This window comes from Protomyctophum bolini (genome assembly GCF_963924005.1).
Source record: "Protomyctophum bolini genome assembly, chromosome: 3".
Classification (NCBI taxonomy): domain Eukaryota; kingdom Metazoa; phylum Chordata; class Actinopteri; order Myctophiformes; family Myctophidae; genus Protomyctophum; species Protomyctophum bolini.
In genome coordinates, this window is record NC_137864.1 from 6417045 (window position 1) to 6436411 (window position 19367).

The 19367-nt window shown below is 42.8% G+C and overlaps 2 protein-coding genes across 2 annotated transcripts; one reads left to right on the forward strand and one right to left on the reverse strand.

Moving 5' to 3' along the window:
- Window positions 1-703: 703 nt before the first annotated feature.
- Window positions 704-7035, forward strand: LOC308311897 (extracellular calcium-sensing receptor-like; the record flags this gene model as incomplete). Its single annotated transcript, XM_080758686.1, has 8 exons — window positions 704-780; window positions 1178-1472; window positions 2820-2930; window positions 3666-3899; window positions 4665-4940; window positions 5233-5460; window positions 5907-6030; window positions 6133-7035. 8 exons carry the CDS (start codon window positions 704-706, stop codon window positions 7029-7031), a joined length of 2244 nt encoding a protein of 747 aa, XP_080614812.1. The 3' UTR covers window positions 7032-7035.
- A 476-nt stretch (window positions 7036-7511) lies between these two features.
- On the reverse strand, window positions 7512-18628 carry sde2 (SDE2 telomere maintenance homolog (S. pombe)). Its single transcript, XM_080757943.1, has 8 exons — window positions 18494-18628; window positions 17443-17560; window positions 14708-14819; window positions 13736-13905; window positions 10403-10523; window positions 9094-9210; window positions 8688-8880; window positions 7512-8493 (listed from the first exon to the last, which is right to left on the reverse strand). The coding sequence occupies exons 1-8, from the start codon at window positions 18602-18604 to the stop codon at window positions 7909-7911; spliced, it is 1527 nt and encodes a 508-aa protein (XP_080614069.1). The 5' UTR covers window positions 18605-18628; the 3' UTR covers window positions 7512-7908.
- Window positions 18629-19367: the final 739 nt, after the last annotated feature.

Here is a 19367-nt window from a genome sequence, read left to right on the forward strand (position 1 = left end):
CATATATTTCAGGAGCTTAGGGGGAAGCACCAGCAGAACCAGCAGTTTCAGGAGGACTTTTTTTAATGCTATCCTTTTAGAGACTTGTCTGACTGTACATACATTTATGTCTATATTAAAGTATTCAATCAATCAATCAATCAATCAATGCTTCCCCTAAACCATCAGAACCACTGAATGCTCACCATATGCTGCCTCCAAAACCAATATCCTGAGAAATGAATATAATAGCACTTTCTCTTCTCTTTCTCAGGGCACTGTTGTGCATAACATCAAGTATGCCCCACGACGAGACCATTCCAACAACAATAATAAACCATACTAGCTCCCGCCCATAAGGATACATGCTTACCCCTAACTCCCCGGCCACCCGCCCACCTATACTCTTGCTAGCTACAGAGACTGGGAAGAGTGAACGATTAGGTAAAATGACACAAGTTGACACAGCTGGGGGACGGCACAGCACTGTGTATAAAACCCAACAACTGGACAAACAAGGTGGGGAGAGGGGGGGTTAGACAGAGGAGGACAGTCAGCCATGAGGGCTTCTCTAGACATACACCTGCTTGCATATATGTACTTATACTTGATATTGTTCTCTTCCTTCCCCCCGTCGTCTTCCTCACCTTCCTCGTCTTGTGAGTTACAGGCACGGTTTAATCTCAACAGAATATACAAGGCCGGAGACCTTGTTCTGGGCGGCATGTTTGACATCCACTCCTTGTCTGTGGTCACTGAGCTGTCTTTCACCTCCAGGCAAAAGGACCCCACTTGCTATGGGTGAGTATCAAAGATACAGTAGCAAGCATGAGACGAGGGGACTTGTACTGTAGTACAGGGGTTCTCATGCATTTTTATGCCAAGGAAGGACCCCCAAATTGATATGCATTTGGCTGCAAACACCCATTTGAAAGGTTAATTGTGCCAGGGACCACCCCATAAAAGAAGATTTGTGTTTAAAAAAATGTTCAAAATATTTCAACTTTTATGCTATATTAACACATTTTATCAGGGACCACCGGGCCCCTGGAACCCCCTTAAGGGTGGTTCAACTTTCACAACAACTGCTGTATAGTCTATAGCTGCTAGACGACTCTAGTATATTGGATAAGATAACAAGATTGTGTTGTATATTTCTGAAATTATATTAAGTTGCTGGTGGCATTCTGTGTGTTAGATTTAACATCGAAGCGTTCAGATGGGCCCAGACCATGGCTTTTGCCATTAATGAGATCAACACAAACCCCAGCATACTTCCCAACGTGACCCTGGGATACAGTCTCTATGATACGTGCTACTCGCTTGGAATTGGATTCCATGCGGCGTTGTCAATGGTCAGTGGGCGAGAGGCGCAGTTCACACTGGACGAGAGCTGTGTCGGCTCTCCTCCGGTGCTCGGAATAGTGGGCGATGTTTCCTCAGCACTGTCTATTGACATCTCTAGTATATTAGGTTTGTACAGAGTGCCCATGGTAAGTTTCCTCCTTGAAGCCACTTTTGCCGTCGCCATTTTGATGCGTTTCATTCTGGTTATTTTGTTATTCACAAAATATGATGAACAATTCAGTGTTTATTGTGTTGTGTTTTGTTTATTGAATAACGCTGAAATGTGTCATATTTTGTACGGCTTTAAAGACACTAGAGCATTACTTGCAGGCAGTGCATGTGAGTGATCCGTGTCCGGCAGGCCCCCGTGGTCACATAATTATAACATCTTTTTCATTTTGTTGTTGGGGTGAAGATTGAGCTATATATGTGGTGTGGTATTCAGAATGTTGTACATTGTATAATTATGTTTAACCAGTTAAACCACCTCAAGACTTTACATGAGTTGGCTCTGTACTTTTTTTTACTGTAAATACAAAATGTCACGGTTCTACAAATTCACAGTGTGAACGACATGTTGTGAGCTTGTATTTTTGGGCTGACATTAATCACTGTGCTCACTCAATACAGTAAGGTTTCAACTTCAACCTTATCATAATACTAACATATGTAGCACACAATACTCGGCTCGGGTATTGTACATTTCTGTATGTATTATGAACGGATTTCTGTCAACTTTAAAGTATGCTGGATTATTCCTGAAATTATGCTTTTTGCCTTTTTGCTATACCTACTGTGTACAGACTGTACACCACGTTCATCACACTCACGAGTGCACAATTGAGCAGATTGACAGGGACTGTTCAATGGATTACAAGGTTGTTTCTCTCAATCTCTCCACTACACTTCATCACATGCTCTGCTTGCAGGGGAAATGCAACGGTCTCCCTGTAATCCTACTTGCCAGTTGCCACCTTGGAATGATGCTGTACGACTGACCAAGCTATCGTTAATATGCAGACATATTTAGGTCACTCATTATCATGTCTTTTGTTTCCTAGATTAGTTTTTTTCTTGAACACAAATCAAGGGCTTGGAGAGCATAGGCAAGAGTTTTACAGGAGAGCTATTCATTGATTGTAATTGTTAAATAAATAAAAACATAAAGTATTATTCTTTGTAGCCTAATCTAAAAAGAAAAAGATAGATTGCTTAAATAAGTTGTTTTGAATTCAATCGATGAAAAGCTCTCCTGTAATATTCAGAACATTTCACTTGAGCTTAAAGTCAAAGAATGGGATTCACTGTTATTTAGACAGATGTTAGGTTCATTGTTTATTTGACATGCTAGTTTCTTTAGGCACTGCACTGTTTTCTCTGCATTCTATTCATTTACCTTGTTTTGTCGCTCTGGTTAAGAACGTCTGCTAAATGCCTACATTTTAAATGTAGTAGGCCTATATCACAGAACAAATGTTTTGTGCCTTTTGCAGGTTAGTTACTACGCCACCTGCTCCTGTCTGAGTGACCGGAATAAGTTTCCATCCTTCTTTAGAACAGTTCCAAGTGGTGCTTTCCAGGTGAACTTCTACAAACAACTGCTGGTATCAAGTAGTATATATGTACACACTATAGTGTGAAAACATCCCTATAGTGAGTGAGTGTAATTGATATCACCTCTCAGTCGCTTGTGTGTATTAGGGGATGAAGATCTCTGCAGACAGAGTCAAAAAGACAATAAGAATGACAACTTTTCGTTGTGGAATCTGTGTAGGAGATTCACTGATTTCACCGCCATTAAGTTAAAGGAACACTTCACCCATTTTCCACCTTATCTTCATGTAATTAGCCCTTCGTTAAGTCCCTCCCCAACCACGTTAGCAGTGAGGAGACAGGGCAAGCTGTCCTCCCCCTATGGTGGAGCATCGCTCAGATGCATGTTAAATGACTGGATTTCTCCAAATAAATAATTGATTATTTCAGTAGCAAGAGCATCAAAATGTCTTCTAAATCTAGTCAACCAGGCCTGCAGTAGGCTATATGATAGATCAACTTTTAACGACCACCCGACAGGAGTTTTCATGTTGCACGGTAAGACTACAATTAGTATTATTGCCATCACCTGGGTGGATCAGTCGTGTAACTTTCGAGGTTAAGCCGTGTATATGTTCAACAACACAGCAATTCAAAATAACATTGACAGCTATCAGGTGGCGAAAGCTTGACCTGCATAGCAACAGTTGCTAAACTATTTGGATTGCATTAGCAAAGAACAATTGAAAATGGGTGATATGGTCCTTTTTACAATATAGCTTAAACACAATTCTCTATTCAATCAGGTACAAGCTATGCTCCAGATCACGAGGCGGTTCGGATGGACGTGGACAGGGATGCTGTTCACTGACGATGCCTATGGCCGTGACGCAGCCAGGTCCTTCCAGTCTGAGCTGGCCCAGTCTGGCCTGGGTTGTCTGGCTTACGTGGAGGCTCTGCCCTGGGACAATGACCCCGCTGAACTGCAGAGGATCGTCACCGCGATGAAGACCTCCACAGCCCGTGTGGTCATTGCATTTGTATATGGGAGATATATGGTTAATCTCATGGAGGAGGTTGGGGGTTATGAGATTCATAATTATCAGGAATCTGAAATAAGTTATATTTAAAGTGAATATTATATCATGTATGTATACGTGTATGTAAATACACACACATATATCAACAGGTGGTGAAACAGAATGTGAAAGGTGTGCAGTGGATAGCTGATTTGGGCTGGGTGACAGATCCCAATTTCCAGACTCCTCGGCTCATGCCGCACCTGGCAGGCACCCTGGGTGTTGCCGTCCGTCAAGGAGAGATACCAGGTCTCAAGGACTTCTTGTCAAAAATACATCCCGCCAATGACCCGGACAACAGACATGAAAATACCATAGTGAGTCTTTGGTTAAATTTTATGTAATATAGTAGTTTTGGTTTCGCTTTTTACTCCCCGTTTAACCCAATTTAGTCATTATGCCGATTAATTCCTCATCACAAACATTTTTTGCGTGTTGTTCCTGCTCTCATATCCGTCTGACTCACCCGTCAGTGAGGAGCCCCCACCGGCAAGGAAGCTCTGAGAAGGAAGTAAAGTAGTGGTCACATGACTGGGCTGCGCCATGACACTTTCATGGACACTTTCACACTAAAAGGTGCCGCCTGTAGGATTACGTGCCGTGACAAATGTCACCCTTCCTGCCTGGATCCCCTCCCCCGAACACGGGCCAATTGTGTTCCGTGTTCATATCAACATTATAGACACCTATGTATGCTTAAAGTTTTCATTTTTTTTTTTTTTTCAGGTGAGAAAGTTTTGGGAGAACGCATTTGGGTGTAAATTTGCACCCCTTCCGTCAGGGTGGGTGGATGCCGGTGGAGGGGTGTGCACTGGACAAGAGGACCTGGGCACAGCAGAAACTACCCTGTTGGATGTGTCCGAGCTCAGGCTAGAGTATAATGTGTACAAGGCTGTGTATGCTCTGGCCCACGCCCTGCATGACATGTTGCAGTGTGTGCCAGGAAGAGGGCCTTTCACTGGGCACAGATGTGCCAGTTTGCAGACAATACAGCCATGGCAGGTGTGATGTCAGTTCAGTTTTAATACTCAATGGAGTTAGATAAAACATTTGAATAATAATTCATAATGTACTGTAAATGTAGGCCTACTGTAAAAGTATTATTTGGAGCAGTAACAAAGAAGCCTCTCTGTATAGTGCAGGGACACAGAAGATCATGATTGTCATGCTGGGGGGGAAAAGATTTACTGTATGTATGCCCAAAATACAAAATGCAGTGTAATTTCAACAGACCGTGTCAATGTAAGTATTATGTACTGCTCCTTCAAAACTATTTGCGCATCACTATTTCTAGCTTATGTATTACCTGGAAAAGATCAACTTCACCACATCAATTGGTGATCGTGTATCATTTGATGAGAATGGCGATCCCATACCAATCTACGATGTCATGAACTGGGCGTGGCTCCCTGACGGAAGTACATACGTTCAAAATGTGGGTGTGGTCAAGAAGTCAGCCCACGGAGATGAAGAACTCGTCGTCCACGAAGAGAGAATCTTCTGGAACTTTGAATCCACAAAGGTCACTTTTTGGCTTTCTAGAATAGCTCGTGTTAAGCTTGCAAAAAAATTTGAATGAAATTGATCATTAGTAGGCATGTAACGGTATATCGATATATATCTATATTAATCCAGACGATATGAATCGATTCAAATCGATGGGGGGGGGGGGGGGGCTATTGTGATGTGAAATGTGAGCTTTAGTCATATTCAGCTGTGTCTGTGACTGTGCCCAGGTGATGGTCGTTGATGCTCATCAAGGAAGGCAATTATGTCAAAAGTAATGCTACTTATTTTGCAATGTAGTTAAATAAACAATCTCAAGGGGGAACATTAATCATATAAAATTTTAAAAAAAAACGTAATTTTTCTTTAAAATATATATATTTTTTAATATCGTGAAAAATCGTATCGTGATACGAATCGTATCGTGAGTTGAGTGAATGGTTACATGCCTTTCCTCTGTAGGCGCCTCAGTCAGTGTGCAGCGAGAGCTGTTCCAGGGGAACACGGGTGGCCAGAAGGAAAGGAGAACCAGTCTGTTGCTTTGACTGCATCGCTTGTTCTGAGGGAGAAATCAGCAATGAGACCGGTAGGTTTACATTACGTAGCTATATATGTACAGTAGGTTATCCTTAGGAGGATCATAGGATGTTGTACTTGTCTGTCCCTTAAATATTGCCCTCTTCGTTAGACTCTACAGAGTGCACCAGCTGTCCAGAGGACTTCTGGTCCAGTCCCCAGCGTGACCAGTGTGTCCCAAAGAGCATGGAGTTCCTCTCCTACCATGAGGCTCTGGGTATCTCCTTGACAACCATCTCGTTGCTGGGCACCTTTACCTGTGCCATTGTCCTGGGAATCTTCATCTATCATCGAAGCACACCCATGGTGCGCGCCAACAACTCGGAACTCAGCTTCCTTCTCTTGTTGTCCCTCAAACTGTGTTTCTTGTGTTCACTTCTGTTCATTGGCCGTCCCAGGCTCTGGACTTGTCAGCTGAGGCATGCAGCGTTTGGGATCAGCTTTGTGCTGTGTGTCTCGTGTATCCTGGTAAAGACTATGGTGGTGTTGGCCGTGTTCAAGGCCTCCAAGCCTGGGGGTGCAGACATCATGAAGTGGTTTGGTGCCATGCAGCAGAGAGGAACCGTTCTGGTTCTTACTTTCATCCAGGCAATAGTCTGCATAACCTGGCTTGTGTCTGCCTCACCGACTCCTCATAAAAACACACAATACCACAGTGATAAGATAGTCTATGAGTGTGCAGTGGGATCAACTGTTGGTTTTGCAGTATTATTAGGTTATATTGGCTTACTGGCACTCCTCAGCTTCCTCCTAGCATTCATGGCAAGGAATCTTCCAGACAACTTCAATGAAGCCAAGCTAATCACTTTCAGTATGTTGATCTTCTGTGCCGTGTGGATAGCCTTCATCCCAGCATATATCAGCTCTCCAGGCAAATATGCAGATGTAGTGGAGGTGTTTGCCATATTGGCATCTAGTTTTGGTCTATTGATGGCACTGTTTGGCCCAAAGTGTTATACCATCCTGCTGAGACCTGAGAGAAACACTAAGAAGTCCATCATGGGTCGATGACCCACCAAGACATACTGTAGCATCATACGGTATTAGCAATATCAATATTTTTTTAACTTGACATTTTACGGTAATCAACACAGAATCAAACTTGCACCAGGAAAGAGAAATTCAACTCGTCACAATCAGTGAGTGACCTACTGTAAAGCCCTGTGTCCAGCTTTGTCAGATCAGTGAGGTTGAGAACAAAACGATCACAACAGCTACTGGCAATTGGCCTATTGGACTCATGGACTGTTAGAATTATATCTACAGTTTACAAGTGCTCATCATTTAGCAATTAACTAATTCAGCGTTCAACAAGAAACATAATAGGTCGCAGTAGCACTAGTCAAAATACACAGGACCTAAATGGAAACAAGCCCTGAGGGCTTGTCTTGGTCATCCTTTTGTAAACACTATGGTGGCTTGTTTTTTGGAAACTGTTAATAAAGTAATCTATCAATGAAATTAATAAAATAAAAACCACTGTCTGGTATATAACATAAAATGGTGTTCAATAGCACTGATTTATTAAACAGTTTTTTTAAACAGTTTGTGACGTTGTTCCCAAAAGCAACAATTGAAAAAGAAAAATTTAAAAAAGAAAGAAAACTCAAAAACAACTAAAAACAAATACCATAAAAAGTGAACAAATGACAATTGTCAAAACTTGACTCTGCTCAGAGTCCTTTAACTTTGTAATACAAGGACCTCTGTAACTCTGTGTACAAATGGAACTATAATGGACCTAGGGTTACATTTTTGTACACTGAGTTACAGATCTGAAAGGGTCTATTTGGAACCCCTTCATGGAACGCTGGCAGTCCCTGGACCACACTTTGAATGACCACTGCATTAACCAATCAGAAGCGTGCTGGTCAGTGATTGGAGGATCTCATTTCTTCTTGCCTTTGGTAGCTTTGGCCATCAGAAGCGGATTGATCTGGTCTGCTCTCAGTCCCTTGACGGAGAAGAGACGAGCGGCGCGCTCGCCAAGCGTTCCCCCACATTTCAAACCTCTGCTCATTAGTTCCGCCTTCAGCACCTCCAGACCAAACGCCTCTAGCTCCTGAGCAGAGGTCATGGCCTCCAGGTCAACTGGACCCGAGGTCGCGGCCTTCGATTCAACTGGAGCCGAGGTGACGACCTCTGGGTCAACTGGAGCCGAGGTGACGACCTCTGGGTCAACTGGAGCCGAGGTGACGACCTTCAGGTTAACTGGAGCCGAGGTGACGACCTCTGGGTCAACTGGAGCCGAGGTGACGACCTTCAGGTTAACTGGAGCTGAGGTGATGACCTCCGGGTCAACTGGAGCTGAGGTGACGACCTCCGGGTCAACTGGAGCTGAGGTGATGACCTCCGGGTCAACTGGAGCTGAGGTGACGACCTTCAGGTTAAGTGGAGCTGAGGTGACGACCTTCAGGTTAAGTGGAGCTGAGGTGACGACCTCCGGGTCTACAGGAGGTGGAGGCACCTTCTGCTGTTGAGAACAAACACAGAAGCACATCAACACCTTATGTTATAAATCTCATTGCCTGCCAATGCCAATTTTGAGAAAATAGTTGCTTTTTGGGGTCCCGGGAAAACTTTTGGGTCTCTAGCCAAACATTTTGGGAACCACTGCACTGACATAACTGATGTAAAAACATCTCAAATATATATGTTTTAATTTACCTTCTGCTCACGGTGCTGCGGTGAGCTGGCTTCCGGAGCACTGGGATCACACTGCACACTACTGGGCCCAGGCTGAGGTTCTGCGGCACTGGACCGTGGATCACTGGAGCTGCTCGCTGCACTGCACTGTGGTTCTGTCTCCATGGCAGCACACTCCTCAGAGTCACTGGAACCGGTGGAGCTGCTTTGTGCTCTGAAACACATCGATGATTGACGACACAAGAAGAAACAACGAAGTGTCAACACACTGGGTTATATATAATAAACAAAGACGTCGTCAACACACTGGCCTATAAATCTACAAGGTGTTGTGTGCTTGAAGATCAGCCATTTTTGGCTCCCCTCATAATCCTACGATCCCTACAAGAAAGGCTGGGAACCCCAGCCATAGAGGAGGCTTCATTACCTGTTAGACAGCTGGGGTTCAACCCTCTTCTGAGCTGCCTTCCTCAACGGACTGATGGATGGAAGGCCTTCATCATCGTCATCCTCCTCAGAGCTGTCCAGGTCATCAAGCCCCGTCCTGAAATAGATTTAACCTGGATTCACATTGTGTGTGTAACATCCTCAAACATGTTTAAACAGGGTTCACATTGTGTGCGTAACATCCTGGGTGCCTGTCGCTGATATGGTTTCTGCCTCGCATTCGGTACAGAGTGACGTAGAAGGGGGCGCTGTGACTGGCCAGTCGCTGTGATTGACAGCCTACACCTAAACCTAACCCTAACCTTAACCTCAGTAAAACTATACCTAAACCTAACCTCAGTAAAACTATACCTAACCCTAACCTCAGTAAAACTATACCTAAACCTAACCTCAGTAAAACTAACGCAGTGGCTGGGGGGCGTTTCCAAGAACCCGAAAGCGAGGCAGATACCTTGTTAGCGTGCCTGTCGCACCCCATGGAAACAGTACCAGACTGAGAAGTCAATGGCGCGAATAAGTCTGGCTTCCAGGCTAATATGATCCTCCATCAAATCTAATTTCAGACATTCCCAGACTTGTGTAGGAAACCTGAGCATCACACAAGCCATAATAACTCAAGCTTTTGGCATTCAATGCAACAATTGTGAGCTGTTTTTGCTATTTGTCATACGGGACTGCTAAGCTTAACTGAAAAAAATATCAATTACACAACCCATAAAGCCTTGAATTCATGGAGATTCTTCTGTTTTTGATGCATTGATTCCTAAGCAGATCATTTGTTTCCGGTGCAAATATCGATCTGCTGGTGGCGCTATAACAGGCCAATGTGATAAGGGTGGCATTTCTTCCTCTGCCTATCGGGAACATGAGTGCAAAATGTCTGAAGGACTAATATTTAAAAAGAGTTTACAAAGCTATATCGATCTGCTGGTGGCGCTATAAAAGGCAGATGTGAAAAATGGAGGTCAAATCAGCTTGTTATCACGCCACCATGAGGCTGATTCAACTGTTCAAATTCAACTGTTATTTCTTCCTCGGTCTTAGAAATTATCCTCCTGGTGGCCCAATCAGAAAGATTTCCCAGGGAGTGTTTGTGCACAATTTCCCTGCAATCGGGCCAATGGTGCCGGAGATTAGCTGTTCAAAGACAGACGAACACACACAAGGATGGACGGACGGACAGGGCGCAAAACACTCCCTTTGGCCTGGCGGGGAGGAGCCAATTAACACGGCTGTGAAAACAGGTGTACTGAGTTTACCAATCAGAAACCAGTATCAGTGTGACTGACCACATGCATGTCTTCTTGGCGTTCTGCTGGTCCTCTTGACGTGATTTGTTGATTCTCTTTCCTCTGTGTCCTTCCTGCCCCTCCCCCACTGACACCAGAGCACTGGACGATGCCTGCATGCCTATTAGATCATATAATAAATAATTATATATATATACACACACACACACAAGCACACACACTAGGGCTGCAACTAACGATTCTTTTCAAAATCAATTCATCTGCCGATTATTTAAACGATTAATCGGATGACGACACTTGGGTCACATTCATACCAGAGAGCTTTGCTGCGATTAAAACGAATCCTGCTGCGTAATTTTCAGAAAGTGCACTTCGGTTGGCAGGTGTGAAGGCTCATTCGAATCGTAATGCGTATCAAAGAACCGCATTATACTCCGAGCAAAAACTGGGTTTCGCTTCGCTTCCAATCGCACTTTCGGTGCAGGTGTGAATGTAATCCGCAGTAAATAAAGGAAATAAAGCAAACAATGTGGCGGGTGAGGAGCTGAACACAGTTGGAGACGGAGAAGTCATATTTTACGCAGCGCAAAGATGTCCCGTTACCGTGGATAGACGTGGTCGTCTGGTTGAATGAGGAGACTGAAGCCCTGATCGAAATGAGGACGAGTACATTAATCAATTGCTTAAGAAAACACATAAAAACTGCAGTGCAGTGTAATAGTATTATAGCCTACAGAATATTCTGTCTGTCTGTGTGTGCTGTAAACATGGAGTGCTGTCACTGTGTGGGGACTAGTGGGGAGTAGGAACTTTCATCTCAATAAACGTGTAAACATTTTGCGCTGCTGTCTGTTATATCAGTGCGCTCAGCGCTGTGCCTCCATGCCCAAAAGAACAGTGTGTGGCTGTGTGTGTATAGTGAGAGAGCGAGAGAGAGAGAGAGGGGGGGGGTCCAGTCCCAGACGGCACGACACATGCACGTTATGAGTATAATTTTATCACCATAGATTTCACTGTGTACTAGGCTACTTTATGAACACATTGATAAATGTGCTGCGTTTCCAATTGCTGCGGATGACAGTGTGAAGGCAAACCGCAGCAAATTAAATATGCAAGAATCCCAAATTCTCCGCCCATACGCATTGAGTCTACCGAAGTATTAGGTGAGAATGTGACCTTATTTAGCTATAACCTTAAAAATATATTTTAGGTTCTTTTATTTTAGGTTCTAACTAACACAAAATAAAATTAATTCAAAAGAATGATTTGATTAGCTGCTGATTTAATAGGCTGCTATTCAAATAAAAGACAAACTAAATTAAAATTAATTAAAGCAACTCATGGTGTCTTTAGGCTTATTCTGACTGCATACATTTGATTAAAGAATAGCTACACATGTGTCAGTCTAGAAGGAACAGTAGTCTTCTGAACTCAAATAGGTCATTTAAAAATAAATATTCAAGCCATATGTTTTGTTCTTGATACTATAATCGTGTCATATTTTGCTTTGCAGAAGCTACTGTGCGACTATCATCAGATTGTAAGGGAAGGGAGATGGCTCACTCCTCTTTAGTTTAGTTACACTTAACACTGGACAAACTATGGTTAAGTGGGAAATCACCTATGATAAATTGCAAAAAACTCTAGTGATTAGTTGCCAATTCGATGAATCGACTACTAAATTAGTTGACAACTAATTGAATAATCGATTTGATTAATCGATGAATCGTTGCAGCCCTAATACACACACACACGTGTGTGTGTATATTTGTATGCGTGTGTGTGTGTTTGTGTGTGTGTGAGAGACAGTATAATTGGAAAACTGGAAAACCAGATAGACCCTGATGAAGACCTTCTAGGTCGAAAAGGGGTTTGTCAAATTTGTTGCCTTGCTCAAAATAAATCCTTAATTCTCTTTCATCAAAGACAGAGTGCCTTGGAATTATTTTCTTTGCCGGTCTGCAGTCTACACCTTTTGGGAATTAAGCAGTATTTCTTTCAAACCCCTTTTTTTGTTCAGTTGGGAAATCTGTGCTGAGCGTTACGTACGTAGAGTTCAAAGAGAACAGTACGTGCCTCAAAGAAACTATAGGATACCAGGATTTTTTTTTTTACCTAGCATCTGCCTAAATGCTATCTAAATAACATTCTGTTTCTTCTTCAGACTCCACCCGCGCTCAGCGCTGTGCCTCCATGCCCCAAAGAACAGTGTGTGGCTGCGTGCGTATAGTGAGAGAGCGAGAGAGAGGGGGCCAGAATTATTTTCTTTGCCGGTCTGCAGTCTACACCTTTTGGGAATTAAGCAGTATTTCTTTCAAACCCCTTTTTTTGTTCAGTTGGGAAATCTGTGCTGAGCGTTACGTACATAGAGTTCAAAGAGAACAGAGCGTGCCTCAAAGAAACTATAGGATACCAGGGAAAAAAATAACCTAGCATCTGTCTAAATGCTATATAAATAACATTCTGTTATTAACACATTTAGTACCGGAACTGCATCAAAATAAAGGCGCTGCTTGCGCCGGAGTAATCGCCAGAGTAGTGATCGCTTCCATTTTGAAAGCCATGAACCGGAAATACTTTCTTAAAAAAGTTGACTGACAAAGTGCCATCACAATCTCCGATCATCTTAATATATTTATATACGCTCCAAAAAGAGTTCATATTTTGCGGGAGAGACGGATGAGGAGCAGAAACGCAGCGCCAGCATATCGATCCATTCATCACCACGGAGAGCGCCCTGGATGAGGAGATACGAGTCATTCTTTCCGCCGCGCTAACATGGGAGTCAATGACAAGCTAATAGTTTCACAGAGCGTTAGCATACGGCAAGCGAAAAGCGAAATGCCAAAAAAAAAAGAAGTAATTATTCTGAATATTATTATCTCGCCCCGCGTCGTTTGGACGTCGCTAGGACGTCCACAGACGTCTAAGGCACCTCTCGGTTCCAATCCTTATGACGTTTCAGGACGTATTATGTACAAAATGTGTTAACCCCTTAACCCGTGGCACTTGACCTAGCTTTGACAACCATGCAGCCTTATGCAACTGATAAAATGTAATTTAGACATATATTAGTTATATAATGTATTGTAGACAGATGCAGGTTCATTTGTTGACCTGCCATCCTATAGTTTGCATAGTTCCAATGTATAGATTATTATTTATTGATATTCTAACGTTTAGACTGATGCTAGGTTCTCGGTTTACATGTGATCCTAGTTGACTGAAGCACTGTCTCTCTGCATTCTATGTATGTGTTTATTGACCTTGTTTATTATGAGTCACTCTGGATTAAGAGTGCGTCTGATAAATTCCTACCTACATTGTAAACCGAGTGGTCCAGTCTCTCTCTCGGACAGAGTGCTACTGTACCTTTGAGGACAGAGTCGTCCAGTCTCTCAGAAAGGTCGTGACATTGCTGGTGGAACTTGGGGTCAGTGAAATGGTGTTTGGGTTCAGACAGTTTCCTCTGGATTCTGTCCAGTCGACGTTGTTCTTTCTCTGCTTCACGCTCGCCCTGTTTCTGCAACCACTCTGCCATCCTGACACACAAACACACACACACACACACACACACACACACACACACATTAATATACTTGTGAGGACATGCAATTTGGACTGCAATTTTAAGAACGTTTATTTGAATAAGTTTTACCATCTTTAACCTTAAAAAAAAAGAAGGATCGGTGCATGAAGTATGCAAGCATAAATAATGCGTAACTCTAATTCCAACCACTAAACCTACCCTCTAAAATAAATGTCTAATCCTATTCTGAATCCTTTTCACAAATCTCTAAAAAAATTATTTTCAACCATAAAAGCATTTTTCTTGTGTCATTGTCACCAAACAATGCAGCGAGAGAGAGAACGTACACTGAGGTAACTGGAATGATCGCTCCAAGTTCTTCATCACCTTTATTATTGTAACATGTACTCTTTGTTCTCAAGTAGCCTCAAGCACTGTAGCACTAAAACACATAAATTTACGTTTTAAAAAAATGCAAAGAATGTCTAAGAATGTCTTTAATACGTCATGGTTATTATTGGTTTTTATTATTGTGTGGGATACCCCCACACAATAATAATTATTCACAGATTGGAGTTCAAAGTAACCTGCTTCTGCCCTATACGTTCCGTGGTCACGTGTTGTGACTTACAACTATATAAGGGGGTGGCTCACAAATGATGTCACTTGATGAAGGCCATCTGTGGTCGAAACATTATACAAAACTAACTCAAACTAAACACTTCTTTTGAACTGTTACACTATGTCCAGCGACAAACTGGATGTGTGCAACCCACTGTTCCGAACTGCTGTCATGCTGTGTGGGCGTGTCTTACTCTTTCTCATGATTGACGTCTCTCAGGCGACGCCCACTCAGGTCTCGACACGCCTCTCTATTGGTGGTCTTCTCAATCTGAGCACCCAGAGCTCTGAGCATGGAGCCGAACCCTAAGGGGTTAATATATTAGTATAGGGTTAATAACATTAATATACTATATTAACTATCAGACGCTATTAATCCAGAGGGATTTACAGTAAGCGTGGACAACACGAGGTAATATATCAAATGCATAGAGATAGTAATCTAGGATCATAGTTAAACCAAGAACCCATCATCAGTCTAAACTCTGATGAATGATCTGTACAAACTAGGGTGTATTTATTCATATGCAAATTAAGCGTTAAAGGTCCGCTGACATGCCCCGAAATTAATATGGGTGGTACAGCACATCACGTGGTCTGACTGAAAACAGTTTGAAACAGTTTGAAACGGGGCTACGGCGCTAGCAACAAGTGGCTATAGGTCAGGCTAGCGTTTTTGACGGTACATTTAGCGTCATATTGGCTATAAATGTAATTGAAAAAAAATATTTTTTCGCCAGAAATGCTTAGTTTGAATGCAATTGAGGTTGGCGTGGGGTTTTTTAGGGGAACTGCAGCACAAGCGCAAATTTTGGACTGGAGTCCCATGTTCCCCCGGTCGCCAACACCCCTGTCTGCCCGCTCTGAGACCTCTCAGCCCCGCAGCGCGACAGTCGCGACTACGGACGGTCTGCTGTTGTCTGGCCGCTGTGAGAGCAGCGCGACTACTGTTCTTTTCTCCTCTCAGCCGCAGGCTGACATGTACACCCTCCCTCTCACTCTGTAATACCGTAGTTAGTTACCACAACATTGTTCAAGTGAACTATAGTGTGTTTATGTTTGTATTCATTGTAATAATAAATATCGCTATGCCGAGGCATAGTCTTGCGGACGAGATCATGAGCCTCTACGGGGGACTGGGCATGTGTGTACACACACAGCATAGCAACTTATGCTACTATTTTGGTGTCACATTTAGCTTGAATACTGGGTGAAAGTCTCATTCAAAAAATTAATTTTTCGCAACATTGTTCAGGTGAACTGTGTGTTTATGCTTGTTCATTGTAATAATCAATATCGCTATGATTATTTTATTTATCGCCGCGTCGCTCCGCTCCGCATCACGGACGTATAGTCTCTGGTCAGGTCCCCGCATTGAACTGGGCATGTGTGTACGCACACACACACACACACACACACACACACGCAATGGCACGGAATCTGCCTCGGGCGTCTGTAGCTCTCTTCCCCGCTGTCATGCACTATAGCCGTGTGTGTGTGTGCGTACACACATGCCCAGTTCAATGCGGGGACCTGACCAGAGACTATACGTCCGTCCGTCCGTGTGTGTGCAGCCTGCATCTGAGACGGGCTAGACTGTATGTTGTCATGCGGAGCGACGCGGCGATAAATAAAATAATCATAGCGATATTGATTATTACAATGAACAAGCATAAACACACAGTTCACCTGAACAATGTTGCGAAAAATTAATTTTTTGAATGAGACTTTCACCCAGTATTCAAGCTAAATGTGACACCAAAATAGTAGCATAAGTTGCTATGCTACCACGGCCACCAAGCCCGGCGAGCCCGCATAGAAGTCGTTGGGGAAAGCTTTCGCCACTCTGACGTCAGAATCATGATAGCATTGTTTGATAGCAGTTATTAGCTCCCGAGGGGCGTGTCAGTTCTCCTTTAAGGGCCTTGCAAACGAGGAGCGCCTATAGTTCATTTTCAATGAGACCTGCGTTTTTGCGCAGAGCAGTCGCGGTGCAACAGCGCAAGCGTATTTACGTGAGCGCGGTCCCGTGAATTTGTTGCGCGCGTGCTCGTTACCTGCACACGTCTGCGACTCACCAGAGCTGGATTCTGTTTAGCTTTTTTTTTTACGCTTGTGTTGTTGCGCCACCTCTTCAACAGACCTGGAGGAGACCTGTGTTGATCCAGGCTTCACGTTTGCAAGGCCCTTAAAGCCGATGAGCATATTAATGTTTTTTTAACGGGTTACCCCTGACCTTTAACCCCATGACGTCTCTAGTTTGCACAAGGAAACTCTTTATAAAAGGAAGGGACAGTCAGAGACTTCATTTTCTCCATCCAGCAATTCCAGCCGGCCACCTGGGGTGGGGAACTCGCACCAGAAGTTTGGTGAAATTACATTGGGAGCCAGCAGGACAGATGATATGAACAAACACTATTTCTGAACGATTGAGACCTTTATAAAATACTAGGCTAAGGAAAATAAAAGAGATCACACATTGTTTTCTGCTGTGTTGCTTTTAGATGTGTACACCAAGTGATTTTACAAAGAGCACAAAGTGCATTTCTGAACGGTGCAAGTATCGTGTGACTGTCTACCGTTTTTTGTCTGGCAACCAAATCTTGCAATACCTCAGACACAGAAAACGATACCTGCCGCTGTTTAGATGCCTCTATAAGTGTATACTGTGCACATCGAAAAACAACGATAACAACCTGTTATAAGTCTTATTTTATATTCCTGAACCAATTATCATAAATAATGTTTGTTCGTGAGCTGGTCCAGCCGGCTCCATTCACTGCCATGAATTAAATCAAACTTTTGGTGCGATGTTTGCCACCCATGATGAGTGCCATGGTGCATCCTCGGCATCCGTTCCTTAAAAAAAAAGGATTTCTTGCGTTTGCACCGATCAATCAGTCACATGATTAGAGGAACAGGAAGCCACCTCCTTTCCCTCCAGGGAGGCGGGGCTCCAGATGATAAACGCCTCCATGTTGGATGATGTCATCAATGCTGGACAGATGTCCGTTGTTCTTCACGTAGAAGTCCAGGCGAGGAAGTCCCTGAAACACGACGAAGAGCGAAGACATCATCAATACAACCATGACCTCAACACAAAAACGGCTGAACAAGGCATGAGCACAGCCTGTCGTGACTCGTCAGGCTCGTCTCAGACTTTTGCTCATCCTCTTGGATTTAATATACCAGTGTACGACGTTTACCTGTCTTTTTTGGTGTTTGTTTCTAATAACTAACGTCCAATAGTATATATACACTGCACTGCTACCCAAACAGTTACAATTTGTAACCCACAGAATATACACCTTTATTTCATTTATTTTTCAGGGGCGCCCAGCGCACACCTCACTTCACACGTGTGATTTTATTTTCTTAATTTCCATTTTCCAACATTTATTTAAATCTCAAAATATTTTCTTTATATTATATACAATATAAAGAAAACGTTTGGGACATAACAAAACGATAGAATTGATTTTCAGTTTGCAGAATGGGTACATTTCACTTGCAAGCACAACTCAATACAAAGACTGTTACTGTGGACGACACACTGATAAAAGCATTACACTTGTTTACAACAGGGTCCACCTTTCTCAATTCATCAGAACATTTAGAGACGTACAAATATACACCAACCTTAACATCTCTCTCTCTATATATATATATATAGTTTTTTTTAAACGGGAAATCGTGTAAGGAGGTAAAAGGGTAAAATAAACATAGCAAGTAGTAGTTTCGAATTACAGCCGCCCGTTAGTGTCCTTTGAGAGCGGTTTTGAAGGAGTAAGGAATACAATGAGGAATAAATCTTTGTGGTCCCTGAATCAGTAGAATTAGAACATTGACTTAACCAACGTGGTATTTTATCTGGTCGTACATTGTGTTGTTACTAGCATGTTTAGCTGCTATAGCTAGCTGCTAACAGCGTGATACGGTGTGTAACGTTTAAACTATTAAAATAATGTCAATATTCTTACATGTGTCTCGGTCAAAGTGTCCAGCAGCTCACAGACTGTAGCAGCAGGTGACAAAGTGACGACGTTTAACTTTAAAGACTTTATAAACGGAACACAAACAAACACCTCCATATTGCTGCTGCTGCTGTTGTTGTTAAAAAAAAGAAAACGACCACGTCCGGGTGTTATTATATTCTTGTTCTGGCGCCGCTGGGAGCGGAAGCTAAAGTCCTCACAGCGCCACCTGGCGGCTCCGGGTTTGATTGATTGATTAACAGTTTGAAGAATTACAGTACATTTCAAGCAAAATTCAATGCAAAAACTGTTAACTGTGAATGGACGACACCATAAAGCATTACACTTTTTTACAAGAGGGTCTAGCCCTGGTCCAGTCAGTGAGAGACTCGCTGTAAGCACTGGACCAGGGCTTTCAATTCATCAACACATTTAGAGATGTACAAATATACACTACTATAGCCAAAAAACAGGAAATCATCATAAATAAATAATAATAAATAAACAGTGGAAAAAAACATATTCAGTGAGGGGTAAAAGGTGTGGGTGGGGGATTCAGAATTGCAGCCGTCTGTAGGTGCCCTTGAGAGCGGTTTGAAGGTGTCAAGGAATTCACATGTCTTAATGACTGTTGGTAGGGCGTTCCGCATTTTGGTGGCATAGGAGCAAAATTTATTGAGTCCCTTGTTTGTGCCTAATCTGGGTTGCACATGGTTTGTTGACAAACTGTTAATAAATACTTCAATCAATCAATTAATAGTGGGAAGAAAATCATGCATATTAAGGTCTTGAGGCAATCAGATGAAATTGAAAACACACTATTTATGATTCAGGAAAGTTTTAAATCGGTAAGATTTGAGTATCTCATCTCAATTTGATA

What these genes read in the sequence shown, in the direction of transcription:
- sde2 (XM_080757943.1), bottom strand. Translation starts at nt 18,604, where the DNA reads ATGGAGGTGTTTGTTTGTGTTCCGTTTATAAAGTCTTTAAAGTTAAAC. An exon ending in GACGTCAATCATGAGAAAGA is followed by an intron (nt 13,906 to 14,707) that starts GTAAGACACGCC and finishes TTTGTGTGTCAG; the next exon opens with GATGGCAGAGTGGTTGCAGA. An exon ending in CGCAGCACCGTGAGCAGAAG is followed by an intron (nt 8,494 to 8,687) that starts GTAAATTAAAAC and finishes TGTTCTCAACAG; the next exon opens with CAGAAGGTGCCTCCACCTCC.